We start from the raw sequence: 23,293 nt of genomic DNA on the forward strand, positions 1-23,293 counted from the left end.
AACAGATTTTTTTTTTTAAATGAGTGCTTCTTCTTCTTTTTTTTTTTTTTTAAAGATTTTATTTATTTATTTGAGAGAGAGAGAATGAGAGACAGAGAGCATGATAGGGAGCAGGGTCAGAGGGAGAAGCAGACTCCCTGCCGAGCAGGGAGCCCGATGCGGGACTCGATCCTGGGACTCCAGGATCATGACCTGAGCCGAAGGCAGTCGCTTAACCAACTGAGCCACCCAGGCGCCCAAAAACAGATTTTTAAAAAATTTTATTATGTTATGTTAATCACCATACCTTACATCATTAGTTTTTGATGTAGTGTTCCATGATTCATTGTTTGCATATAACACCCAGTGCTCCATTCAATACATGCCCTCTTTAATACCCATCACCAGGCTAACCCATCCCCCCATCCACCACCTCCCCTCTAGAACCCTCAGTTTGTTTCTCAGAGTACATAGTCTCTCATGGTTCGTCTCCCCCTCTGATTTCTCCCCCTTCATTTTTCCCTTCCTACTATCTTTTTTTTTCTTTTTTAACATATAATGTATTATTTGTTTCAGAGGTACAGGTCTGTGATTCAACAGTCTTACACAATTCACAGCGCTCACCATAGCACATACCCTCCCCAATGTCCATCACCCAGCCACCCCATCCCTCCCACCCCCCACCACTCCAGCAACCCTCAGTTTGTTTCCTGAGATTAAGAATCCCTCATATCAGTGAGATCATATGATACGTGTCTTTCTTTTTTTTTTCTTTAAAGATTTTATCCATTTATTTGAGAGAGAGAATGAAAGAGAGAGAGCATGAGAGGGGGGAGGGTCAGAGGGACGAAGCAGACTCCCCGCTGAGCAGGGAGCCCGATGGGGGACTCGATCCCGGGACTCCAGGATCATGACCTGAGCTGAAGGCAGTCGCTTAACCAACTGAGCCACCCAGGCGCCTGATACGTGTCTTTCTCTGTTTGACTTATTTCACTTACCATAATACCCTCTAGTTCCATCCATGTCATTGCAAATGGCAAGATTTTGGTTTTTTTCATGGCTGCATAATATTCCATTGTATATATATACCACATCTTCTTTATCCATTCATCTGTTGATGGACATCTTGGCTCTTTCCATAGTTTGGCTATTGTGGACATTGCTGCTATAAACATTGGGGTGCACATAACCCTTCGGATCCCTACATTTGTATCTTTGGGGTAAATACCCAGTAGTGCAATTTGCTGGGTCGTATGGTAGCTCTATTTTCAACTTTTTGAGGAACCTCCATACGGTTTTCCAGAGTGGCTGCACTAGCTTGCATTCCCACCAACAGTGTAGGAGGGTTCCCCTTTCTCCACATCCTCGCCAACATCTGTCGTTTCCTGACTTGTTAATTTTAGCCATTCTGACTGGTGTGAGGTGGTTTCTCATTGAGGTTTTGATTTGGATTTTCCTGATGCCAAGCAATGTTGAGCACATTTTCATGTGTCTGTTGGCCATTTGGATGTCTTCTTTGGAAAAATGTCTGTTCATGTCTTCTGCCCATTTCTTGACTGGATTATTTGTTCTTTGGGTGTTGAGTTTGATAAGTTCTTTATAGATTTTGCATACTAGCCCTTTATCTGATGTCTTTGCAAATATCTGCTCCCATTCTGTCGGTTGTCTTTTGGTTTTGTTGACTGTTTACTTTGCTGTGCAAAAGCTTTTTATCTTGATGAAGTCCCAATAGTTCATTTTTGCCCTTGCTTCCCTTGCCTTTGGCGATGTTTCTAGGAAGAAGTTGCTGCAGCTGAGGTCGAAGAGGTTGCTGCCTGGGTTCTCCTTTAGGATTTTGATGGACTCCTGTCTCACATTTAGGTCTTTCAACCCTTTTGAGTCTATTTTTGTGTGTGGTGTAAGGAAATGGTCCAGTTTCATTCTTCTGCATGTGACTCTCCAATTTTCCCAACACCATTTGTTGAAGAGACTGTCTTTTTTCGATTGGACATTCTTTCCTGCTCTGTCGAAGATTAGTTGACCATAGAGTTAAGGGTCCATTTCTGGGCTCTCTATTCTGTTCCACTGATCTATGTGTCTGTCTTTGTGCCAGTACCATACTGTCTTGATGATGACAGCTTTGTAATAGAGCTTGAAGTCCGGAATTGTGATGCCACCAGCTTTGCTTTTCTTTTTCAACATTCCTCTGGCTATTCGGGGTCTTTTCTGGTTCCATACAAATTTTAGGATTATTTGTTCCATTTCTTTGAAAAAAGTGGATGGTATTTTGATAGGGATTGCATTGAATGTGTAGATTGCTCTAGGTAGCATAAACATTTTAACAATATTTGTTCTTCCAACCCATGAGCATGGAATGTTTTTCCATTTCTTTGTGCCTTCCTCAATTTCTTTCGTGAGTATTTTATAGTTTTCTTTTTTTTTTTTTTTTTAATTTTATTTGTTTATTCAGGAGAGACAGAGAGAGAGAGAGAGGCAGAGGTAGAAGCAGGCTCCCAAGGAGCAGGGAGCCCGATGCGGGACTCGATCCCAGGACCCTGGGATCATGACCTGAGCCGAAGGCAGACGCTTAACCATCTGAGCCACCCAGGCGCCAGTATTTTATAGTTTTCTAAGTACAGATTCTTTGCCTCTTTGGTTAGATTTATTCCTAGGTATCTTATGGTTTTGGGTGCAATTGTAAATGGGATCGACTCCTTAATTTCTCTTTCTTCTGTCTTGTTGTTGGTGTATAGGAATGCCACTGATTTCTGTGCATTGATTTTGTATCCTGCCACTTTACTGAATTCCTGTATGAGTTCTAGCAGTTTTGGAGTGGAGTCTTTTGGGTTTTCCACATAAAGTATCATATCATCTGCAAAGAGTGAGAGTTTGATTTCTTTGCTGATTCAGATGCCTTTTATTTCTTTTTGTTGTCTGATGGCTGTGGCTAGGACTTCTAGTACTAAGTTTAATAGCAGTGGTGATAGTGGACATCCCTGCCATGTTCCTGACCTTAGGGGAAAAGTTCTCAGTTTTTTCCCATTGAGAATGATATTCGCTGTGGGTTTTTCATAGATGGCTTTTATGATATTGAGCCCTACTCTCTGAAGAGTTTTAATCAAGAAAGGATGCTGTACTTTGTCAAATGCTTCTCTGCATCTATTGAGAGGACCATGTGGTTCTAGTCTTTCTTTTATTAATGTATTGTATCACATTGATTGCTTTGCAGATGTTGAACCAACCTTGCAGCCCAGAAATAAATCCCACTTGGTCGTGGTGAATAATCCTTTTAATGTACTGTTAGATCCTATTGGCTAGTATTTTGGTGAGAATTTTTGCATCCATGTTCATCAGGGATATTGGTCTGTAATTCTCCTTTTTGATGGGGTCTTTGGTTTTGGGATCAAGGTAATGCTGGCCACATAAAATGAGTTCGGAAGTTTTCCTTCCATTTCTATTTTTTGGAACAGTTTCAGAAGAATAGGTATTAATTCTTCTTGAAATGTTTGGTAGAATTCCCCTGGGAAGCCATCTGGCCCTGGGCTTTTGTTTGTTGGGAGATTTTTGATGACTGCTTCAATTTCCTTAGTGGTTATAGGTCTGTTCAGGTTTTCTATTTCTTCCTGTTTCAGTTTTGGTAGTTTATACATCTCTAGGAATGCATCCATTTCTTCCAGATTATCTAATTTGCCTGCATAGAGTTGCTCATAATATGTTCCTATAATTGTTTGTATTTCTTTGGTGTTGGTTGTGATCTCTCCGCTTTCATTCATGATTTTATTTATTTGGGTCATTTTTCTTTTTGATAAGTCTGGCCAGGGGTTTATCAGTCTTGTTAATTCTTTCAAAGAACCAGCTCCTAGTTTCGTTGATCTGTTCTACTGTTCTTTTGGTTTCTATTTCATTGATTTCTGCTCTGATCTTTATTATTTCTCTTCTCCTGCTGGGTTTAGGCTTTATTTGCTGTTCTTTCTCCAGCTCCTTTAGGTGTAGGGTTAGGTTGTGTATTTGAGACCTTTCTTGTTTCTTGAGAAAGGCTTGTATTGCTATATACTTTCCTTTCAGGACTGCCTTTGCTGCATCCCAAAGATTTGGAACAGTTGTGTTTTCATTTTCATTGGTTTCCATGAATTTTTTTAACTCTTCTTTAATTTCCTGGTTGACCCATTCATTCTTTAGTAGGATGCTCTTTAGCCTCCATGTATTTGAGTTCTTTCCGACTTTCCTCTTGTGATTGAGTTCTAGTTTCAAAGCACTGTGGTCCGAAAATACACAGGGAATGATCCCAATCTTTTGGTAACAGTTGAGACCTGATTTGTGACCTAGGATGTGATCTATTCTGGAGAATGTTCCATGGGCACTAGAGAAGAATGTGTAATCTGTTGCTTTGGGATGGAATGTTCTGAATGTATCTGTGAAGTCTATTTGGTCCAGTGTGTCATTTAAAGTCTTTATTTCCTTGTTGATCTTTTGCTTAGATGATCTGTCCATTTCAGTGAGGGGGGTGTTAAAGTCCCCTACAATTATTGTATTGTTGTCGATGTGTTTCTTTGCTTTTTTTTTTTTTTTTTAAAGATTTTTATTTATTTATTGAGAGAGATAGTGATAGAGAGAGAGCATGAGAGGGGGAGAGTCAGAGGAAGAAGCAGACTCCCCACCGAGCAGGGAGCCCGATGCGGGACTCAATCCTGGGACTCCAGGATCATGACCTGAGCCGAAGGCAGTCGCTTAAACAACTGAGCCACCCAGGCGCCCCTGTTTCTTTGCTTTTGTTATTATTTGGCTTATATAATTGGCTGCTCCCATGTTAGGGGCATAGATATTTACAATTGTTAGATCTTCTTGTTGGATAGACCCTTTAAGTATGGTATAGTGTCCATCCTCATCTCTTATTGTAGTCTTTGGTTTAAAATCTAATTTGTCTGATATAAGGATTGCCACCCCAGCTTTCTTTTGGTGTCCATTAGCATGGTAAATGGTTTTCCACCCCCTCACTTTCAATCTGGAGGTGTCTTTCGTTCTAAAATGAGTCTCTTGCAGACAGCATATCGATGGGTCTTGTTTTTTAATCCAGTCTGATAGCCTGTGTCTTTTGATTGGGGCATTTAGCCCATTTACATTCAGGGTAACTATTGAAAGATAGGAATTTAGTGCCATTGTATTGCCTGTAAGGTGACTGTTACTGTATGTTGTCTCTGTTCCTTTCTGGTCTATGTTACTTTTAGGCTTTTTTGCTTACAGGACCTCTTTCCATATTTCTTGTAGGACTGGTTTCCTGTTTGCAAATTCTTTTAGTTTTTGTTTGTCCTTTTACCTTTTTATCTCTTCTTCTGTTTTCAATGACAGCCTAGCTGCGTATAGTATTCTTGGCTCCATATTTTTCTCGTTTAGTGCTCTGAATATATCATGCCAGTCCTTTCTGGCCTGCCAGGTCTCTGTGGATAGGTCTGTTGCCAATCTAATGTTTCTACCATTGTAGGTTACAGACCTCTTGTCCCGAGCTGCTTTCAGGATTTTCTCTTTGTCTCTGAGAATTGTAAGTTTTACTATTAGATGTCGGGGTGTTGACCTGTTTTTATTGATTTTGAGGGGGGTTCTCTGTGCCTCCTGGGTTTTGATGCCTGTTTCCTTCCCCAAAGGAAGTTCTCTGCTATAATTTGTTCCAATATACTTTCTGCCCCTCTCTCTCTTTCTTCTTCTTCTGGGATCCCAATTATTCTAATATTGTTGCATCTTATGGTATCACTTGTCTCTTGAATTCTGCCCTCATGATCCAGTAGTTGTTTCTCTCTCTTTTTCTCAGCTTCTTTATTCTCCATCATTTGGTCTTCTGTATCATTAATTCTCTCTTCTGCCTCATTTATCCTAGCAGTTAGAGCCTGCATTTTTGATTGCACCTTATTAATAGCCTTTTTGATTTCGACTCAGTTAGATTTTAGTTCTTTTATTTCTCCAGAAAGGGTTTCTCTAGTATCTTCCATGCTTTTTTCAAGTCCAGCTAGTATCTTTATAATCATTATTCTGAACTCTAGTTCCGACATCTTACTAATGTCCGTATTGATTAGGTCCCTGGCAGTCAGTACTGCCTCTTGTTCTTTTTTTTGAGGTGAGTTTTTCTGTCTTGTCATTTTGTCTAGAGGAGAACAGGTGAATGAGAGAACAAAATGCTAACAGGGTAACAACGACCCCAGAAAAATATACACTAAACAAATCAGAAGAGACCTGAAACCGGGGGAAAACAAAGGGAAAGAAAGAAAGAAGAAAAAAGAAAAAAAGAGAGAGAGAGAGAAAAGAAAAAGAAAGCAAAAAAAGAAAAGAATATGATCAAATATGATCAGGCTGGTGAATAGATCAGTGCCACACACTAGATTTTGGGCGTATTTTGGTCTGTTAAAAGAACCTGCCTCCCAAAATTTTAAAGAAAGAAAAACTTATATATGTACAAAAATAAGAGTAAATATGATGAAGGGACAGAATATGACTGTAAAGATGAATATTATAAAAGATTTTATAAAAGGAATTGATAAGAAGTTGGTTGAAAAAAGAAAGAAGAGAAATTAAAAAAAAAAAGGGAGAGAATGTGATCAGGCAGGAGACTAGAACAAAGCCATACACTAGAGATTTAGGGTATATTTTGGTCTGTTAGAAGAAACTGTATCCCAAAATTTTAAAGGGAGAACAACTTATATAGATACCAAAAATAAGGTTAACTACAATGAAGGGATAGAATATGACTCTAAAAATGAAAAATAAAAAAGATTTTTAAAAAAGAGATTGATAAGATGTTGGTTGAAAAAGGGAAAAAGAAAAATTCAAAAAAAAATAGAAAAAGAAAAAAAAGAAAATTTTAAAAATTAACTTTGAAAGACTAAAGAATCAGGGGGAAAAAAGCCATGAATTCTATGTGCAGTATTCCCCTAGTGCTGGCATTCTGCATTCTCATTGATCAGTAAACTTGGTCTTGGCTGGCTGTTCTTGCTGATCTTCTGGGGGAGGGGCCTGTTGCCATTGTTCCCAAATGTCTTTGCCGGAGGTGGAACTGCCCTGCCCTTGCTTGGGGCTGTGCTAAGTAATCTGGTCGGGTTTGCTCTTGGGAGCTTTTGTTCCCTGCATGCTTTCCGTACAGCTTTGGAGGACAAGAGTGAAAATGGTGGCCTCCCAATCTCTGCCCTGGAGGAGCCGAGAACTTGGGGCCCCACTCCTCAGTGAGCCCCCAGAGAAAAGCAGTCAGTCACTCCCGTCTCCCCAGTCTCCAGCCACACTCCGTGCTCACCCGGCCTGTGACCGAGCGTTTCTGTCTCTGGCACCCGACCCCATGTGGAGTCTCCAAACCCCGTGGCAGATCCCTGCGGTGTGCTCCTTTGCCTCTCCTCCCAGGGGAGGAAGGGGAGTCTCCCTGGATCTGCCGCTTGTTGGGCCCCTGCTGGAGGAGCGGTGGCCCGACTGTGCCACGGATCACGGTTTATGGCAACCCCGTCTGAGAGCCCACTCCTTGGCTCCGTCTCTGCAGCTGGCTTCCCCACTCCGATACCTGGGAGCTCTGCCACACTCAGGCACCCCCGGTCTTTCTGTGACCCCGAGGGTCCTGAGACCACACTGTCCCAGCAAGTGTTCCACCCCCCACTTAGCGACTGGTGCGATGTCCCTCAGTGGAGCCGACTTCTAAAAGTTCTGATTTTGTGCTCCGCTGCTCTATCACTTGCCAGTAGCTGCTGATGGAGGCTCCCTCCCGCCATGGTCTGTCTTCCTGAATATCGCCTCCGATTCACTTCTCTGCACGTCCTACCTTCCAGAAAGTGGTCACTTTTCTGTTCAGAGAGTTGCTGCTATTATTTCCTTCGATCTCCTGTTAAGTTCGTAGGTGTTCAGAATGGTTTGATCCGTATCTAGCTGAATTCCTGGGACCAGACAAAATTTAGGTCTCCTTCTTCTCTGCCATCTTGCTCTTCCCTGTTAGTTACTTTCTTGGTGTTATGCTTACACAGGTATGAGTTAAGCAGCTGTGTAGAGGATAGGTTTCACAAGCAGAGAGCTGTAGTTACAAATTTAATTTTGAAAGTGATCCTACCACAACTGGTAATGTCTTTAAATACCTTGATTTATTAGCAATTAACTCTTGTCATTGTAAGTTGCTAGTAGGTTATACTTGAGATAATTTCAGGTGTGTGATAAAATGGGTCAAAAAATGTGTGTTCTACAAATTAGGAAAAAAGATTCCCTAGAAAAATTTCCAAAGATGAATAACTTTAAGTATTTAGGGATAGTGTGCTGCTCTTTGAAAAAAATAAACATTTCTTGGGAATGTCTAGATTATGGTTGGCTAGTGATTTAGGTCAACTTCCATTGCAAAAAACGAAAAATGCGTGTGTGTGTGTGTGTGTGTGTGTGTATGTGTGTATTCCTTGGAGAGTTTAAGCAAGTTATAAAATTGTGAACAAAAGCTTTATGTCTCAAAAGTTTATTTAGAGATTATGGGCTGTACTTTGATAGAGTTTAATATTTCTTTCAATTATATCAGAATGTAAAACTAACAAATCTCTTTTAAGGATAAAGTAGCCAATATTTGGTGCAGCTTCAGTATCTTTCTGAAGATCAAGGATATTTTGCCACATCACATCCAGATAATAATCAGGTAAGAGATACAAAGTTTGTATATAGCCTTGTATAAGCTGTTCTCTAAAAGTGTTGTGGTAATATCTCATTTATCTGGTGTCATTAGGGAATGAGGTGTTCTTCATTAGTGAATTTTCCACATAACACAGACCTATCCCTCTATATACCAGAACTTTTATTTGAAATATGTTAAGTGATCATCTTTCTCGATTGTTACCTATTTCCCTCCCCCTTAAACAAAGTGTACTAAACATAATTAAACATTATCTTGAAGAATCATGATTTTCAGTGGTGTATCAATCAGGGCTCAACCAGAAAAGAAGAATGAGTGGGAGGGGTGTGTGTGTGTGTGTGTGTGTGAGAGAGAGAGAGAGAGAGAGAGAGAGAGAGAGAGAATTTATTACAAGAAATTGGCCTATACTGTCATGGGATCTGATTGAACAAACTGGAAGTCCACAAGGCAGGCATTCAGGAAGGAATATCTAAGGGGAAGGAAGAGCAATTCAAATCCAGTTTCTGTTTGGAATCTCAATTTAGGGAAGACCTAAGCTCTCTTTTAAAAGTCTTCGAATTGATTAAGTCAGGCCATCCAAGAATCTCCCTTTTGATTAAGTTAAAATCAACTGAAGAGGGACTTTCATTACATCTGCACAATCTCGTCCCCACAGCACCAAGATTCGTGTTTGAATAACTGGGAGAAGCTGTGTGTTTGTGTGCACGCTCTACAATGGTGCTGCCTCCCTCTGTCCTCCAATTCTTTTGAGAATATCCCTTGTAGCCCATTGTAGCTGGCATCCTACTAGAGAGAGAATTCAGGGAACTGTAGTTCAGCTGAGCCACATTGACACACCACAAAGCCACCAACAGTGAGAAAATCAGTTACTGTTTTGTGTTATAATACTTGTCCTTAGGGCTTGCAAAAGCTGTTTGCCATGGTACTAACTGGCTCCACATGGCTCTGCTCTTGAGTTCCTTGTCCTCCCTGCCCATCAGCCATCACTAGGAGAAGCTCTAGCAGCTGCCCACTCCCTTTCTAACTTGTTCTTTCTGATTTACCATGGGCTGAAAATCAGTCAACTTTTGTGAGAGGTTCTCTTGTGAGTAAATTTTATGAATATTTGTGTTACAAATATATATTGTCTCTTTATGCCTGGTAGTGTTTCTTATTTTGAGTGTTTGAGAATTGACTTTAGCTATCTATCTTTGTGTATCTTTTCTGTAAATAACATAAGTACTATAGTATTTTTTTCTGTATTATATAATCATGTATAAAAGTTTGTAAATATTTCAATGCATGGATTTTATTTAAATGTTATTTGGTGTTAAATTTACATTTAATAAATAAAAAACCTTTAATTTGAAATAAACAAGTTGGTAAGTAATGTGATCCTTATATTAAAAAATATTTCCTTGTTTTAATTACATACCTCTACAAAGAAAACAAATGTTTTATTTTTATTCTTTTTTTAGCTTTTGTTTTACATTTTTGAGCCTGCTTCCTGCTTGTATAAAATTAACACTTCAGCCCTCTCCCAAAGGATTCAGATTTACTCTGGTAAGTTTCTCATTACTTTAAATACTTAATTCTTGCTGCAACTGATCTTTTAAAAATACAGATAATTATTTTCTTACTCTGTATGGGATTTACTGGACTGGAAAATAAGGTATTCATATATTTGGTGAACATATATTGAGTGTATGACATACTTTGGTGCTGTGTTGTATACTAGGCTGAATAATCAGAATCTTTCAGTTTAATTCAACAACTATTTAATTTCTGCTTTGTATTAGTCAATGAGGGAATATAGAGAAGAAAAGAGTGGGGATAGACATATGTTTAAATAATTATGCTATTAAGCAGAAGATAGTAAGTTCTTTTAGCTACACATTAAGTGCTGTGATAGTGTGGGAAAGGGAGATATTACTTTGGGGCAGATTTTATCATACATATATATTTATTTAGTTAAGACTTTATTTATTTGACAGAGAGAGACACAATGAGAACGGGAACACAAGCAGAGGGAGTGGGAGAGGGAGAAACAGGCTTCCCGTGGAGCAGGGAGCCCAATGCAGGGCTCAATCACAGGACCCTGGGATCATGACCCAAGCTGAAGGTAGACGCTTAATGACTGAGCCACCCAGGCGCCCCTGGGGCAGATTTTAGACAGCTTCTTAGAGTAAGTGGGATTGGAACCAAATTTTGAAAGCTGGGCAAGATTTGGAATACGAGGTTATATAGCAGAAGAGAATTCAAGGCAGGAGGAAGAACTTGAGGATACCGTGGTGGGAAAGGATAGGGAATGCTGGGAATAGCTATTAAACAATGAAATTTGTGTGCCGTGTGTGTGTGTGTGTGTGTTTGTATGTTGAGGTTAGGAAAGGATATAGTGGGAGTCGAAAAGGATCAAATCGGGTAAGACCTTGAATGTTGGGTTGAAAAAATTGGAGTTTGATTTGTGTGCCAGATGTACCAAAAAAGAGTTTTGAGGAGAGGGGACAGATCTCTGTTTTAGGAAGATGACTTGGTTATACTTGAGGATGAATTGGTTATATTTCCTACAACTTTGGGTTTCTCTGAGTGAGTTCACAAATTCCTCCCTGGTTGTATTTCTGTGGTATTTAAAATTTGGTTCTTTGTGCCTTGGTCTCTAAGATGATATTTTATTTTACTTTTTTAAAGATTTATTTATTTATTTATTTGACAGAGAGAGAGAGCACAAGTAGTCAGAGTGGCAGGCAGAGGGAGAAGGAGAAGCAGGCTCTCTGCTGAGCAGGGAGCTGGACATGGGGCTTGATCCCAGGACCCTGGGATCATGACCTGAACTGAAGGCAGCCGCCTAACCAACTGAGCCACCCAGGTGCCCCTAAGATGGTATTTTAAAAATATCTTTTAAAATATCAAGAAAATTTACTTTATGCAAAGTCTTAGTGGACTTATAAGGAGACAACATTTTAGAAATTAGGGTTTTGGGGCGTGTGGGTGGCTCAGTTGTTAAGCGTCTGCCTTCGGCTCAGGTCATGATCCCAGGGTCCTGGGATCGAGCCCCGCATCGGGCTCCCTGCTCCGCGGGAAGCCTGCTTCTCCCTCTCCCACTCCCCCTGCTTGTGTTCCCTCTCTCGCTGTGTCTCTCTCTGTCAAATAAATAAAAAAAATCTTAAAAGAAAAAAGAAATTAGGGTTTTAATTTTGGGACGGCCACTTATTTACATTGCATTTCAAAAACAAGCCAGAACAGAGCATCACAGTAAAATACTTCAAAAGTGCATATGGGTACCCCAGTATAAAAACGATAGTTTCATGTTCTCTTTCCTTTGTTATTACCTTTTTATTGACAATTTTTCGTTTCATTCTGAGAATAAACTCTGAGCATTCTACATCATCTGTTAATATTCTATAGGACTTTTAGAATAGAAGGAATAATAATAATGCTTTGATGTCATTAATAAGCCTAACTTGAAATATTTGCAAGCTTACTTAAGATTATGTTATTTTTCTAGGAAATAACATGCTAAATAAAGGTATATTTCAAAGATAATCGAATGGAATTTCAGAGTTTGAGTAACTGTAGCAGTGTTAGAGGTAATTACTTTTAGGATTATAAGCCAGAAAAAACATTTTTTCTCTTAATTTCCTTATTTTATTCTGTTTGATATGTTTTAATATAAGCCATTATGTTTAAAAAACTAAAAACGATTTAATTAATGACTTTTTAAATTAGTGTTGATGTTTTGAATTCTTACTGAATATTTCTGAGAACTTTGAAAACATTTCCCATAATTATTTTAAAGTGTTTTCCTTTCAATAAAGATTGAATTATCTCAGTATAAGTCTATATGAGGTAATTGATAGTATGAACACTAATATATGTATAGCAGCAAAATGATCATATTTAATTTATTCAAGTAGTATTTTTTGAGTGCCCTCTAATGTGCCAGGTCCTTTTCTAAGTACTGGTGTGTAAGTGAATGACAGCTCATATCCCTGCTCTCTTAATTGGGGCCTTTCATGCTAGTGGTAGGAGAAGGACAATAAACAAAATAGATTTGTTAATGAGAAAATATCTGGAAATAATGGGGGCTATGAGGACAATAGCGTTATATGAAAGGAGTGCTGGTGGGTTTTGGTTAGGGTGCACTACTTTAGCTTGAAAGGGAAGGCCTTTCTATGGAAGTGACATTTGAGCCTTGAGCTGAATGACTGGCCAGAAGGAACCATTCACAAGAAGATCTGTGCTCTGACTTGATAAAATGAAGTTTTTCTTTAAAGCAGGAACACATTTGGTATGTTCAGCACATAAAGGGACTGGTATGAAGTGGCTGGTATGAAGTACGTGAGGGAGACAGTAAGAAATAGACTGGAAGAGGAAGGCAGGACCCAGATAGGAGTTTGGATTTTATTCTCAGGGTTAATGGGAAGCTATTTTAGGATTTTAAACAGGGAAATTTACATGATCTGATATGGTGGCTGAGTACATAATGGACTGTAAGGAAGCAAGACTGTTACCAATTAGGAGGTTATTGCAGTAGTCCAGGAGAAAGATGAGTGTGGCTTAGACCACTCCTCTGCCACCCTCAGCAGAGGGGAAGGGAGAGAAGTGGGTGGATATTGTATTTAGAAGGTGGTATAGATAGAATTTGCTCTGGACTGGATGTGTGTAGATGGATGTCCAATATGCAGATCATAAACTTCTGAAAATAGATCTAAGTAATTTTAATTTTAAACCCCAAATAGCAAATGAAGACTTTATAAAACATTTAATGTATTTTATTGAAGTGTATCTTTTATTTTATTTATTTATTTATTTTAAACTTTTTTTTTTTTTAAGATTTTTTATTTATTTATTTGAGAGAGAGAATGAGAGAGAGAGCATGAGAGGGGGGAGGGTCAGAGGGAGAAGCAGACTCCTCACTGAGCAGGGAGCCCGATGCGGGACTCGATCCCGGGACTCCAGGATCATGACCTGAGCCGAAGGCAGTCGCTTAACCAACTGAGCCACCCAGGCGCCCGAAGTGTATCTTTTAAAAACACTAAAATAGATTTGTTTTACGAGTTTTAGATTTTGAACTTCTGGCCCTCAGTGCTTTTTAATTTAAATTGTCAGAGATTCCAAGGGGGGGGATGAAGGTCTGATTGTTGTGTCTTTGTTTTGTTTATTAATAACTGAGTCTGAATGAACTTGTTTTAGATGGTTAAATATAGCTTTATAATCCTTGTGTTTTCAAGAAATGTTTTACTAAATTTGAATAAAATATTATGCATTAGTGTTGTATAGATATTTTCCTTCTAGATAGAAACTACATTAAACTTTAAAATTTTACTTCAGATGATTTTTATTTAGATTCATAATTAAACTACTGTTATAGTTTATAAGTTGTTATATCTCATTCTCCCTCCTTTTTCCTTAAAGGTTAGCTGTGCACTGTCATTCTTTTTATTTTCTTTCCAAGTACATGAAAAGTCCATTCTCTTGGTATCATTGTAAGTAAAAATGTTGTGTTTTATTTATTTATTATTATGTGTTTATAATATATACATAAATTTATTACCTACATATAATCACCCAAGTGTAAAACAAAACCACACAAATGTTATTATGTAGTTGCATAAGATTATTCATAAAATTATATTTTTCCAGAATGATTTCTTATAATTTTACTTCTTTATAAATATAATATTTTAAACTGAAAAAGTTTCATAGAATAACTGACATACTTATTTCTGTTTCTTCATACATATTTTTTATATGCTAGTAAAAAAATTGAATAAACCAAAGAGATTTTCTGCTCAGATTGGAGCCTGTTTGTCATCTTTGCCTTTTTCATTTCATTCATTTCCACAACTGTTTAATAGTTTTGTTCTTTTCATTCACCTCTTTAGCAACTTTCATATGTTGACTCCTTGCTATTTCTTTTGTCAAAACCTTTGTTTAGACCCTATTGGCAATCCCTAATCAGACTACTTTAAGAGCATTAAAATTTTTTCCTGGTTATCACAGAAATTGGGTGACAGTCGGGGTATATTATCCCAATATTAAGATAATATTTGCCCAGAACACATTGGAATACTTGAATCCTGCCCTAGATCAATCCCACCTCTTATCCTGAGGTGATCACTCAAGATGAGGGCTGAGAACAGACTCTTTGCCTTAGCAAAATGGAAGTCACTGGTGACTTTGACAAAGGCTAATGTTGATGGAGTGATGCAGGGATCAAAGCCTGATTAAGGTGGGTTTAAGAAATAATGAGAGGAGAGAGGAGAGAAATTGAAGATAGCTATAGATAGTCACAATGCTGTGCAACCATCACCACTGTCTACTTCCAGAACATTTTTATCACCCCAGAAAGAAATGTTGTACCCTGTAAGGGGTCAGTCCCCATTCTCTTCCCATCCCTCAATTCTTGTAACCACTAAATTACTTTCTGTCTCTATGAATTTGCCTATTTTGGATACTTCATATAATTGGAATAATATAATATTTGGCTTTTTATGTCTGATCTATTTCATGTAAGATAATATTTTCAAGGTTCATCCATGTTGTAGCATGTATCAGTACTTCATTTTTATGCCTGAATAATATTGCATTGTATGGATATACTACATTTTGTTCATCCATGCATCATTTGATGAACATTTGGGTTTCCACCTTTTGGTTATTGTGAATAGTGCCAGTATGAACATTCCTGCATAAGTTTTTGTTTGAACATTTGTTTTTAGTACTCTTCTTCTTTTTTTTTAATTTAAAGATTTTATTTATTTATTTGAGAGAGAGAGAGAGCATAAGCAGGCAGAGCAGCAGCAGAGGCAGAGGGAGAAGCAGGCTCTCTGCTGAGCAAGGAGCCTGATGTGGGGCTCGATCCCAGGACAGCGGGATCATGACCTGAGCCAAAGGCAGACGCCCAACTGACTGAGCCACCCAGGCACCCCTGTTTTCAGTACTCTTGAGTCTACACCCAGGAGTGGGATTTCTGGGTCATATAGTAATTCTGTATTTAACTGATTGAGGAACCATCAAACTGTTTTCCACAGCAGTTATACCATTTTGCATTCCCACCAGTAATGTAATGTATGATGTTTCCAGTTTTTCTACATCCTTGCTAGCACTTGTTATTTTCCTTCCCCGCCCCCCCCCACACATCCTACGGGGTGTGAAGTGGTATTTCATTGTGGTTCTGATTTGCATTTCCCTAATAGCTAGTGATGTTGAGCATTTTTTAAGGTTTTAAAAACTTTCAAGTTTTTAATTTTGATGAAGTTCAATTTATCTATTATTTCTTTTTGTTGCTTGGGCTTTTGGTGTCATGTCTAACAAACCATTGCCAAATCCAAGGTAATAAAGACTTACTCTCATGTTATTTCTAAGAAGTTTATGGACTTAGCTCTATAGAAGTTTAGGTCTTTGATCTATTTTAATTTTTATATATGGTGTGAGATAGGTAAACAGTTCTTTAGGTGAGCTTTGCTGAAAAGTGGAGAAAAAATAAAAGCAATAATTGGTAGAGAAAGTAGAGTCAAGTGAGGCTTGTTGTTTAAGGTTTTAAGATAGGAGAAATAATGGTGTGGGAATGGTCTGTACAGAGGGAACACTGATGATACAGGAGGGAGGTAGGAGTTGTTGGAGCAATACCCCTTGGAAAGGGAGATGGGATCAGACCCAGAGTGTGAATGGAAGGACTGGCTTTGGACAGATGCATGAGTAGTTCACTTTAATAAAAAGAGGCAACAGGGTATATTGGTATAGATGCTGGGAAGAGAGTAGATGCGATGATGGTGGCATCTGTTAAAGTTCTTCTAATTGCTTCAATTTTCTTAACGAAGAAGAAGGCAAGGTCATTAGGCAAGAGCAGGTTGGAGCTGTTGGGATTATGAGACTATGAGAAGGTGTGGATTATTTTTCAAAAGAGATACAGAACAGACTAGAGAAATATATAGTGGTAGACACTTGAATATCATGATCATGTATCTAAAGTGAAAACAGGGGCACCTGGATGGCTCAGTCGGTTAAGCATCGGATTCTTTTGGCTCAGGTCTTGATCTCGGGGTTGTGAGATGAGCTCTGCCTTGGGCTCCTCCACGTTGAGCAGGGAATCTGCTTGAGATTTTCTCTCTACCTCTGCCCGTCCTCCCCGCTGTCTCTCTCTCAAAATAAATAATTCCTTAAAGTGAAAACAGTGTGGGGAAGTGTTTCCTTCAAGAGCAGTTGCTCAGTATGGTTGGAATAAGTACAGGTGGAGAGTTGGGTCTTTCCAGGTTTGTGGTTTTGTCTAGTGAGGATAATGGGCTTGCACAGGGCTTGAGAGTGAAAGCATGGGAGTGATTTTAATGGTTGACCTTAGAATTTAAGCTGGTTAAGAAGGGAAAAGAAGGGCGCCTGGGTGGCTGAGTCGTTAAGTGTCTGCCTTCGGCTCAGGTCATGATCCCAGGGTCCTGGGATCGAGTCCCACATCGGGCTCCCTGCTCGGCAGGAGGCCTGCTTCTCCCTCTCCCACTCCCCCTGCTTGTGTTCCTGCTCTCGCTATTTCTCTCTCTGTCAAATAAATAAATAAAATCTTTAAAAAAAAAAAAGGGAAAAGAAAAGACAACCAAATGAGTGAGGCAAAGTGAAAGAGGTGGTAGGAATAATGGATTGAAGATGGGATCAAATGATTGTTGGGATCAAAAGATTGTTGAAGTTCCGGAGTGCTGAAAAGGTAGGAGATAGTGGTCAGGATGCAGTTGCTGGGTTGTGATTATGGAGGGGTTACAGTCCTGAGTATAACCGAAGGGTGTAGGAATGAAAATGAGATCACTAGAAGAGAGGAGTTCCAGCAAACGAGAAGTCAGGGTGTTGGAAGATCATCTATGTAAAAATTGCCAGGAATGAAGATGAGTAGGGTTGTAGAGAGTGCGTGAGTAAGGAGTTGAAATGACTGAGTAATGAGGGAAGTGACTCTTTTGTTGGTGGATGAGGACAAAGATGAGGACCAACAGGGATAAAGCCTGAGGACATGGAGATTATTAGGGTGGAGAGGCAGATAACTGATGTGGAAGAAGTGATAAAGAGCAAAGGGGTTATCTCCCTCTGGGTCAAGTTGTTTCAGGACTATGGAAAGAACAACAAAACAGGTGAGGTTGAGAGGGCCGAGGGGCAGTGTTTTCCTCAGGGGAAGGGAGCCAGGATTTGTTTTCAACAAGGTGGTGAAGGAAAAGATTTGAGAGAAGAGGTTGAGGATGCAGGGGATTTTGCTGCTTAAATATAAATACTAAGTACCTTGAGGTCAAGGGCTGAGTTATATTCCTCTTTGTATTCCTTTCAGGGCAGTGGTTGTACATAAGTTTTCAATAAATACTTATATTTAGTAAATGACTATTGAATGAATAAATGGGAAAGAGTTAAGACCTAGAAAGAGAAAATACTGTTTATTGAGCACCTACTACGTGCATGTTTTTAACATAAATACATTCTGATTTAAAAAGCATCAAGTAGTGAAATTGAAAGTCCTCTAGTATTTTCTTTTAGTGTGGTAGTTCAATCAGTTTGTAATCCCAGGCCTTACACTGCATATGCTGGTTGATATGGGGAGAAGTCATCCTTCTAAGAAAGGAGGAGAATGCTCAAACCTTTTAAAATAAGGAGACCCAAAATAATAATAATAATGGTAATAAGTATTCAACAACTGCCATCATTAGTAAAAAGTTATTTTATTAAAACATTAGATAATACTTGTAAAAGAGTTCTTTCAATTATGTAACAATACAAGGTATTACTACTATTTCCATTTACACCTAAGAAAGACGGTTAAATTCATCATTTGTTCAAGGTCATACAGTAAGTGGCAGAGCTGGACCTAGGACTCAGGTCCCTTTCTTCTTGAGCATTGCCACAGTAGAATCCAGAAGGTAATGAGACCAGTGGTGCTAGTAAGGAGGTCACGGAATTGGGACCTGTGACCCTAAACTCTGTCATAAAGCCAGTAGTTCCATTTATTGGCATTATACTTCCTCTTCCTATACTATTGCTCTTTTCATTTGGCTGCTTTCTACTTGTTTTTTTTTCCGCTTTTCTTTTCTTCTGCCATTATCAACTTGTTTCTAATTCTTTGTGTCTGTTGTTCTCGCATCCGTGGCAGAGGACAATCCTGTTATAATTTTAGTTTTTAACTTAGATTAGTAATATGTAACATGGAAGATAATAAAAAAAGAAGTTTGAAACCACTATACTGGGAATTAATTTATTTCCCAAGTAGGATGAAACATGAAAAAGCTCTCTTTCTCTGAATGTTTGAATTTATCTGATCCTTTCTGTAAGCTGCTGTTTTTTTCTTGTATGACAAGAAAAAAAAGGTTCCATTAATGGAATATTGGAAGAAGCAGTTTTTCATTTATTAGGAGGAGTTGATACCTTGTTTTATGTTTAGACTCACTTAGTTTGGATTGATAAAAAAAATGAACCAGTGATCCATATGGAGACCTTACTGGCTGTTTTTTGTTTGTTTGTTTAGCTACCCCAAAGATCAGGCAGACAAAATGTGTTTATATTTTTCACAAGAATTGAAATTCTGTTTCCTAAGATTAAAATATTTTTCTTTATCATTTTAGACCAGTCTGCTTAGTTTTAAGTGAAATTCCTTTTATGTCTACTTGGTTTTTACTTGTGTCAACATTTAGGTGAGTCAAACCAATATTTATATGTTTTCAGTATAGTTCTCATAAATTCATTTAAAAATTTTTTACAAAGTGATTATGTTTTGAATTAGCAATTCTTTTTGATGTTTTTCCTGTTTTCTCTTAACAGTATGCTACCTCTTCTACTGAAGGATGAACTCCTAATGCCCTCAGTTGTGACAACAATGGCATTTTTTATAGCTTGTGCAATTTCTTTTTCAATATTTGAAAAGACTTCTGAAGAAGAACTGCAATTGAAGTCCTTTTCCATTTCTGTTAGGAAATATCTTCCATGTTTTAAATTTTTTCCCAGAATTATACAATATTTGGTAAGTTGTTCAGTTTTTTTGTTTTTTTTTAAGAGAGAGTGCTGTGAGGGGAGGGGCGGAGAGAGAGGGAGAGAGAATCTTAAGCAGGCTCTATGCCCAGTGAGGAGTCCAATGCGGGGCTCAATCTCACAACCTTGAGATCATGACCTGAGCCGAAATCAAGAGTTGGACACTTAACCAACTGTGCCATGAGTTGTTCAGTTTTTAAGGGATGGGACTTAGCATGCCACTGTTAAAAAAAAAAAAAAAAAAAAAGTAATACCTTTTTCTTTTATAGCTTTTTTGAGATATAATTCACATAAATTCACCCATAAAATCCACCCATTTAAAGCGTGCAACTTGGTGGTTTTAAGTATGTATATAGAGTTGTACAACCATGACCACAATCTAATTTTAGATTATTTCCATCACCCCAAAAAGGAACCCTCTTTCCATTAGCAGCCATATCCCATTCCACCCTAAACTCCAGCCGTGGACAGCCAGTAATATACTTTCTGTACCTACATATTTACCAATCTGGACATTCCAAAAAATGGAATGTATTAGTTTGCTTCGCCATAACAAAATACCACAGACTGGGTGGCTTAAGTAACAGAAATGTATTTTCTTAGAGTTCTGGAGGCTTGAAGTCCAAAATCAAGGTGCCTTGGGCGCCTGGGTGGCTCAGTAGTTAAGCGTCTGCCTTCGGCTCAGGTCATGATCCCAGGGTCCTGTGATCGAGTCACATATCGGGCTCCCTGCTCAGCAGGAAGCCTGCTTCTCCCTCTCCCACTCCCCCTGTTTGTGTTCCCTGTCTCGCTGTCTCTCTGTTGAAAAAAAAAAAAAAAATCAAGGTGCCTCATCAAGGTTTCTGGTGAGGCCTTTCTTTCTGGGTTATAGGCAACCTTGCTGTGGCCTCATATGGCCTCTTCTTTGTGTGGGTGTGTAGAGTTCTGTGGTGGCTCTTCCTCTTCTTATAAGAACACTAATCCTATCAAATTAGGGCCCCTCCTTTACTACCTCAATTTAACCTTCCTAAAGTTTGTCTCCAAATGCATTCACGTTGGGGGTTGGGACTACAACATATGAATTTTGTGGGGACATAATTCAGACCATAACATGGAATCATAGAAAATGTAGTCAGGGTGCCTGGATGGTTTAGTGGAGCATCAACTCTTGATCTCAGCTCAGGTGTTGATCTCAGGGTTGGGGGTTTGATCCCCATGTTGGACTCCATGCTGGACGTGGAGCCTACTTTAAAAAAAAAATGTAGGCTTTTATAACTGGCTACTTTCACTCAGCATAATGTTTTTGAGGTTCATCTGTGTTGTAGCATGCATCAATACTTCATTCTTTTTTATTGCCATACTATATTCCATTGTAATGGACATTATCTGTTCATCAGCTTTTTTTTTTTTAAGATTTTATTTATCTTTTTATGTGCTCTTTGGCCATTTGTGTTATCTTTTTTGGAGAAATGCCTATTCATATCCGTTGCCCATTTTTAATTGGCTTGTCTTTTTATTTTTGAGTTGTAAGAGTTCTTTATACATTCTTGATATAGGTCCCTGACCAGATACATGATTTGGAAATATTTCTCCTATTATGTAGATTTCCTTCACTTTTTTTTTTTAAAAGATTTTATTTATTTGACAGAGACACAGTGAGAGAGGGAACACAAGCAGGGGGAGTGGGAGAGGGAGAAACAGGCTTCCCGCAGAGCAGGGAGCCCGATGCGGGGCTCGATCCCAGGATGCTGGGATCATGACCTGAGCCGAAGGCAGACGCTTAACGACTGAGCCACCCAGGTGCCCCAAATTTTGACATTTTTTAATTGAGTTAAAAATATAGGCCATTTCCATTGTGATTTCTTCTTTGGTTCATTAATTACTTAGAAACTTGTTCAGTTTCCAAATATTTGGGGATTTCCCAGGGGTGCCTGGCTAAGTCAGTTAAGTGTCCGACTCATGATTTTTGTTGTCATGATCTCATGAGTCATGAGGTAGAGCCCTGTGTGGGGCTCCTTGCTCAGCCAGGAATCTGCTTGAGATTCTCTCTCTCCTTCTCCCTCTGTTCCCAACCCCCCTCCCCACCCTGCACAAGTGCTCTCTCTCTCAAGTAAATAAATAAATCTTCATCTATTTGGGGTTTCCCAGATTTCTTTGTTTTTGTATTTTCATTTAATTCCAATGTGTTTAGAGAACACACCTTGTATCATTTCAGTGTTTTCAAATGTATTGACTTTGTTTTTGTTAATTCTTTCTTCATTTTGAAGAGTATTTTTTTTTTTAAAGATTTTATTTGAGAGAGAGAGTGCATAAACAGGGGCGGGGGGGTGGTGGTCAGAGGCAGAGGCAGACTCCCTGCTGAGCATGGAGCCCGATGTGGGACTCAGTCCCAGGACTCCAGGATCATGACCTGAGTCAAAGGCAGTCGCTAAGCCAACTGAGCCACCCTGAAGGGTATTTTTGCTAGAGAAGGAATTCTTGTCTTTTTCTCCTTTCAGCAGTTTGAATGTCATCCATCCCACTGCCTTGTGGCCTCAGTGTTTTCTGATGAGAAGTCAGCTGTTAATCTTATTAAGGATAGCTTGTACTTGTAGTTTTAGATGCTTATTACATATGCATTTGAATGAGTCTGGAGTTTAGGGGCGAGAGGTCCAGGCTGGAGACAATAATTTGAGTCTTTGGCATAGAGATGAGAATTAGTCATGTCACTGAATGAGCTCACCAAAGGTGTGAGTATATTAGACGACTAAGTACTGAGCCTTGGGATATTACAATGCATAGAGGTAGGGGACATGAGAAGGAACCAGCAAAGCTATCTGAGAAGGATTAACTATTGAGGTGGGAAGAAACCAGAAGAGTATAGTGTTACGGAAGTTAAGGAAGTGTTTCAAGGAGATGGGAGTGATGTGCTATTTCAGATGCTATTGAGATATAGTTTCATTGGATCAACTGAGGTAAAAATCTAATTGGTTTGGATTCAATAATGAATGGAAAGGGAATTGGATGCAGTAAGTTATAGGCAACTCCTTTGGGAAACTTTGCTGTAAACAGAAGCAGACAAATGGGGTAATAGCTGGAGTTTGTTTAAAGCAGGAGGAATTTTAGGGCACCTGGGTGGCTCAGTCAGTTAAGCGTCTACCTTTGGCTCAGGTCATGATCACAGGGTCCTGGGATCAAGCCCTGCATTGGGCTCCCTGCTCAGCGGGGAGTCTGCTTCTCCCTCTGTCCCTCACCCCACTCGTGTTCTCTCTCTCTCGCTCTCTCTTTCAAATGAATAAATAAAATCTTTAAAATAAAAAAAAAAATAAAGTAGGAGGAATTTTAACATACCCCTTAACACTGATTCAGGATCATAGTGTCATGACATTTCAACCAGTCCCATATTTCTTATTTGAAACTTTCTTCTTTTTAAGATTTTCTTTATTTAAGAGGGGAGGGAGCAGAGGGGGAGGAAAAGGGAGAGGGAGGGGGAAAGAATCTCAAGCAAACTCTGTTCTGAGTGTAGAGCCTGATTCGAGGCTCGGTCTCACAACCCTGAGATCATGACCTGAGCCAAAACCAAGAGTCAGAAACAACTGACTGAGCCATGCAGGTGCCCATTAAGTTTGAAACTTTAAATTTGATGATTTCACTTCAGAAGTTTTTACTTTTCAATAAGGTTGACAGGGATTTTCCCTTTGGAGGATATTTGCGGCCTGTTTATACCTGTTTGTCAGCTTTTTTGGTTACTATCCTTCCCAGGCTTCCATCTGTAATGAGCACTGC

General features: G+C 39.0%; 1 protein-coding gene across 2 annotated transcripts in view; it reads left to right on the top strand.

Moving 5' to 3' along the window:
- ALG6 (ALG6 alpha-1,3-glucosyltransferase) overlaps positions 1-23,293 on the top strand; it is a 66,443-nt gene that overhangs the window by 41,389 nt on the left and 1,761 nt on the right. For both annotated transcript variants that reach the window (XM_021679956.1, XM_021679957.1), the window contains 5 exons: positions 8,505-8,590; positions 10,042-10,126; positions 13,979-14,049; positions 19,147-19,215; positions 19,343-19,541. In XM_021679956.1, the coding sequence (XP_021535631.1) occupies positions 8,505-8,590; positions 10,042-10,126; positions 13,979-14,049; positions 19,147-19,215; positions 19,343-19,541 (510 nt within the window). The remainder of the gene's footprint in view (positions 1-8,504; positions 8,591-10,041; positions 10,127-13,978; positions 14,050-19,146; positions 19,216-19,342; positions 19,542-23,293) is intronic.

Source organism: Neomonachus schauinslandi, chromosome 4, assembly GCF_002201575.2.
Source record: "Neomonachus schauinslandi chromosome 4, ASM220157v2, whole genome shotgun sequence".
Lineage (NCBI taxonomy): Eukaryota > Metazoa > Chordata > Mammalia > Carnivora > Phocidae > Neomonachus > Neomonachus schauinslandi.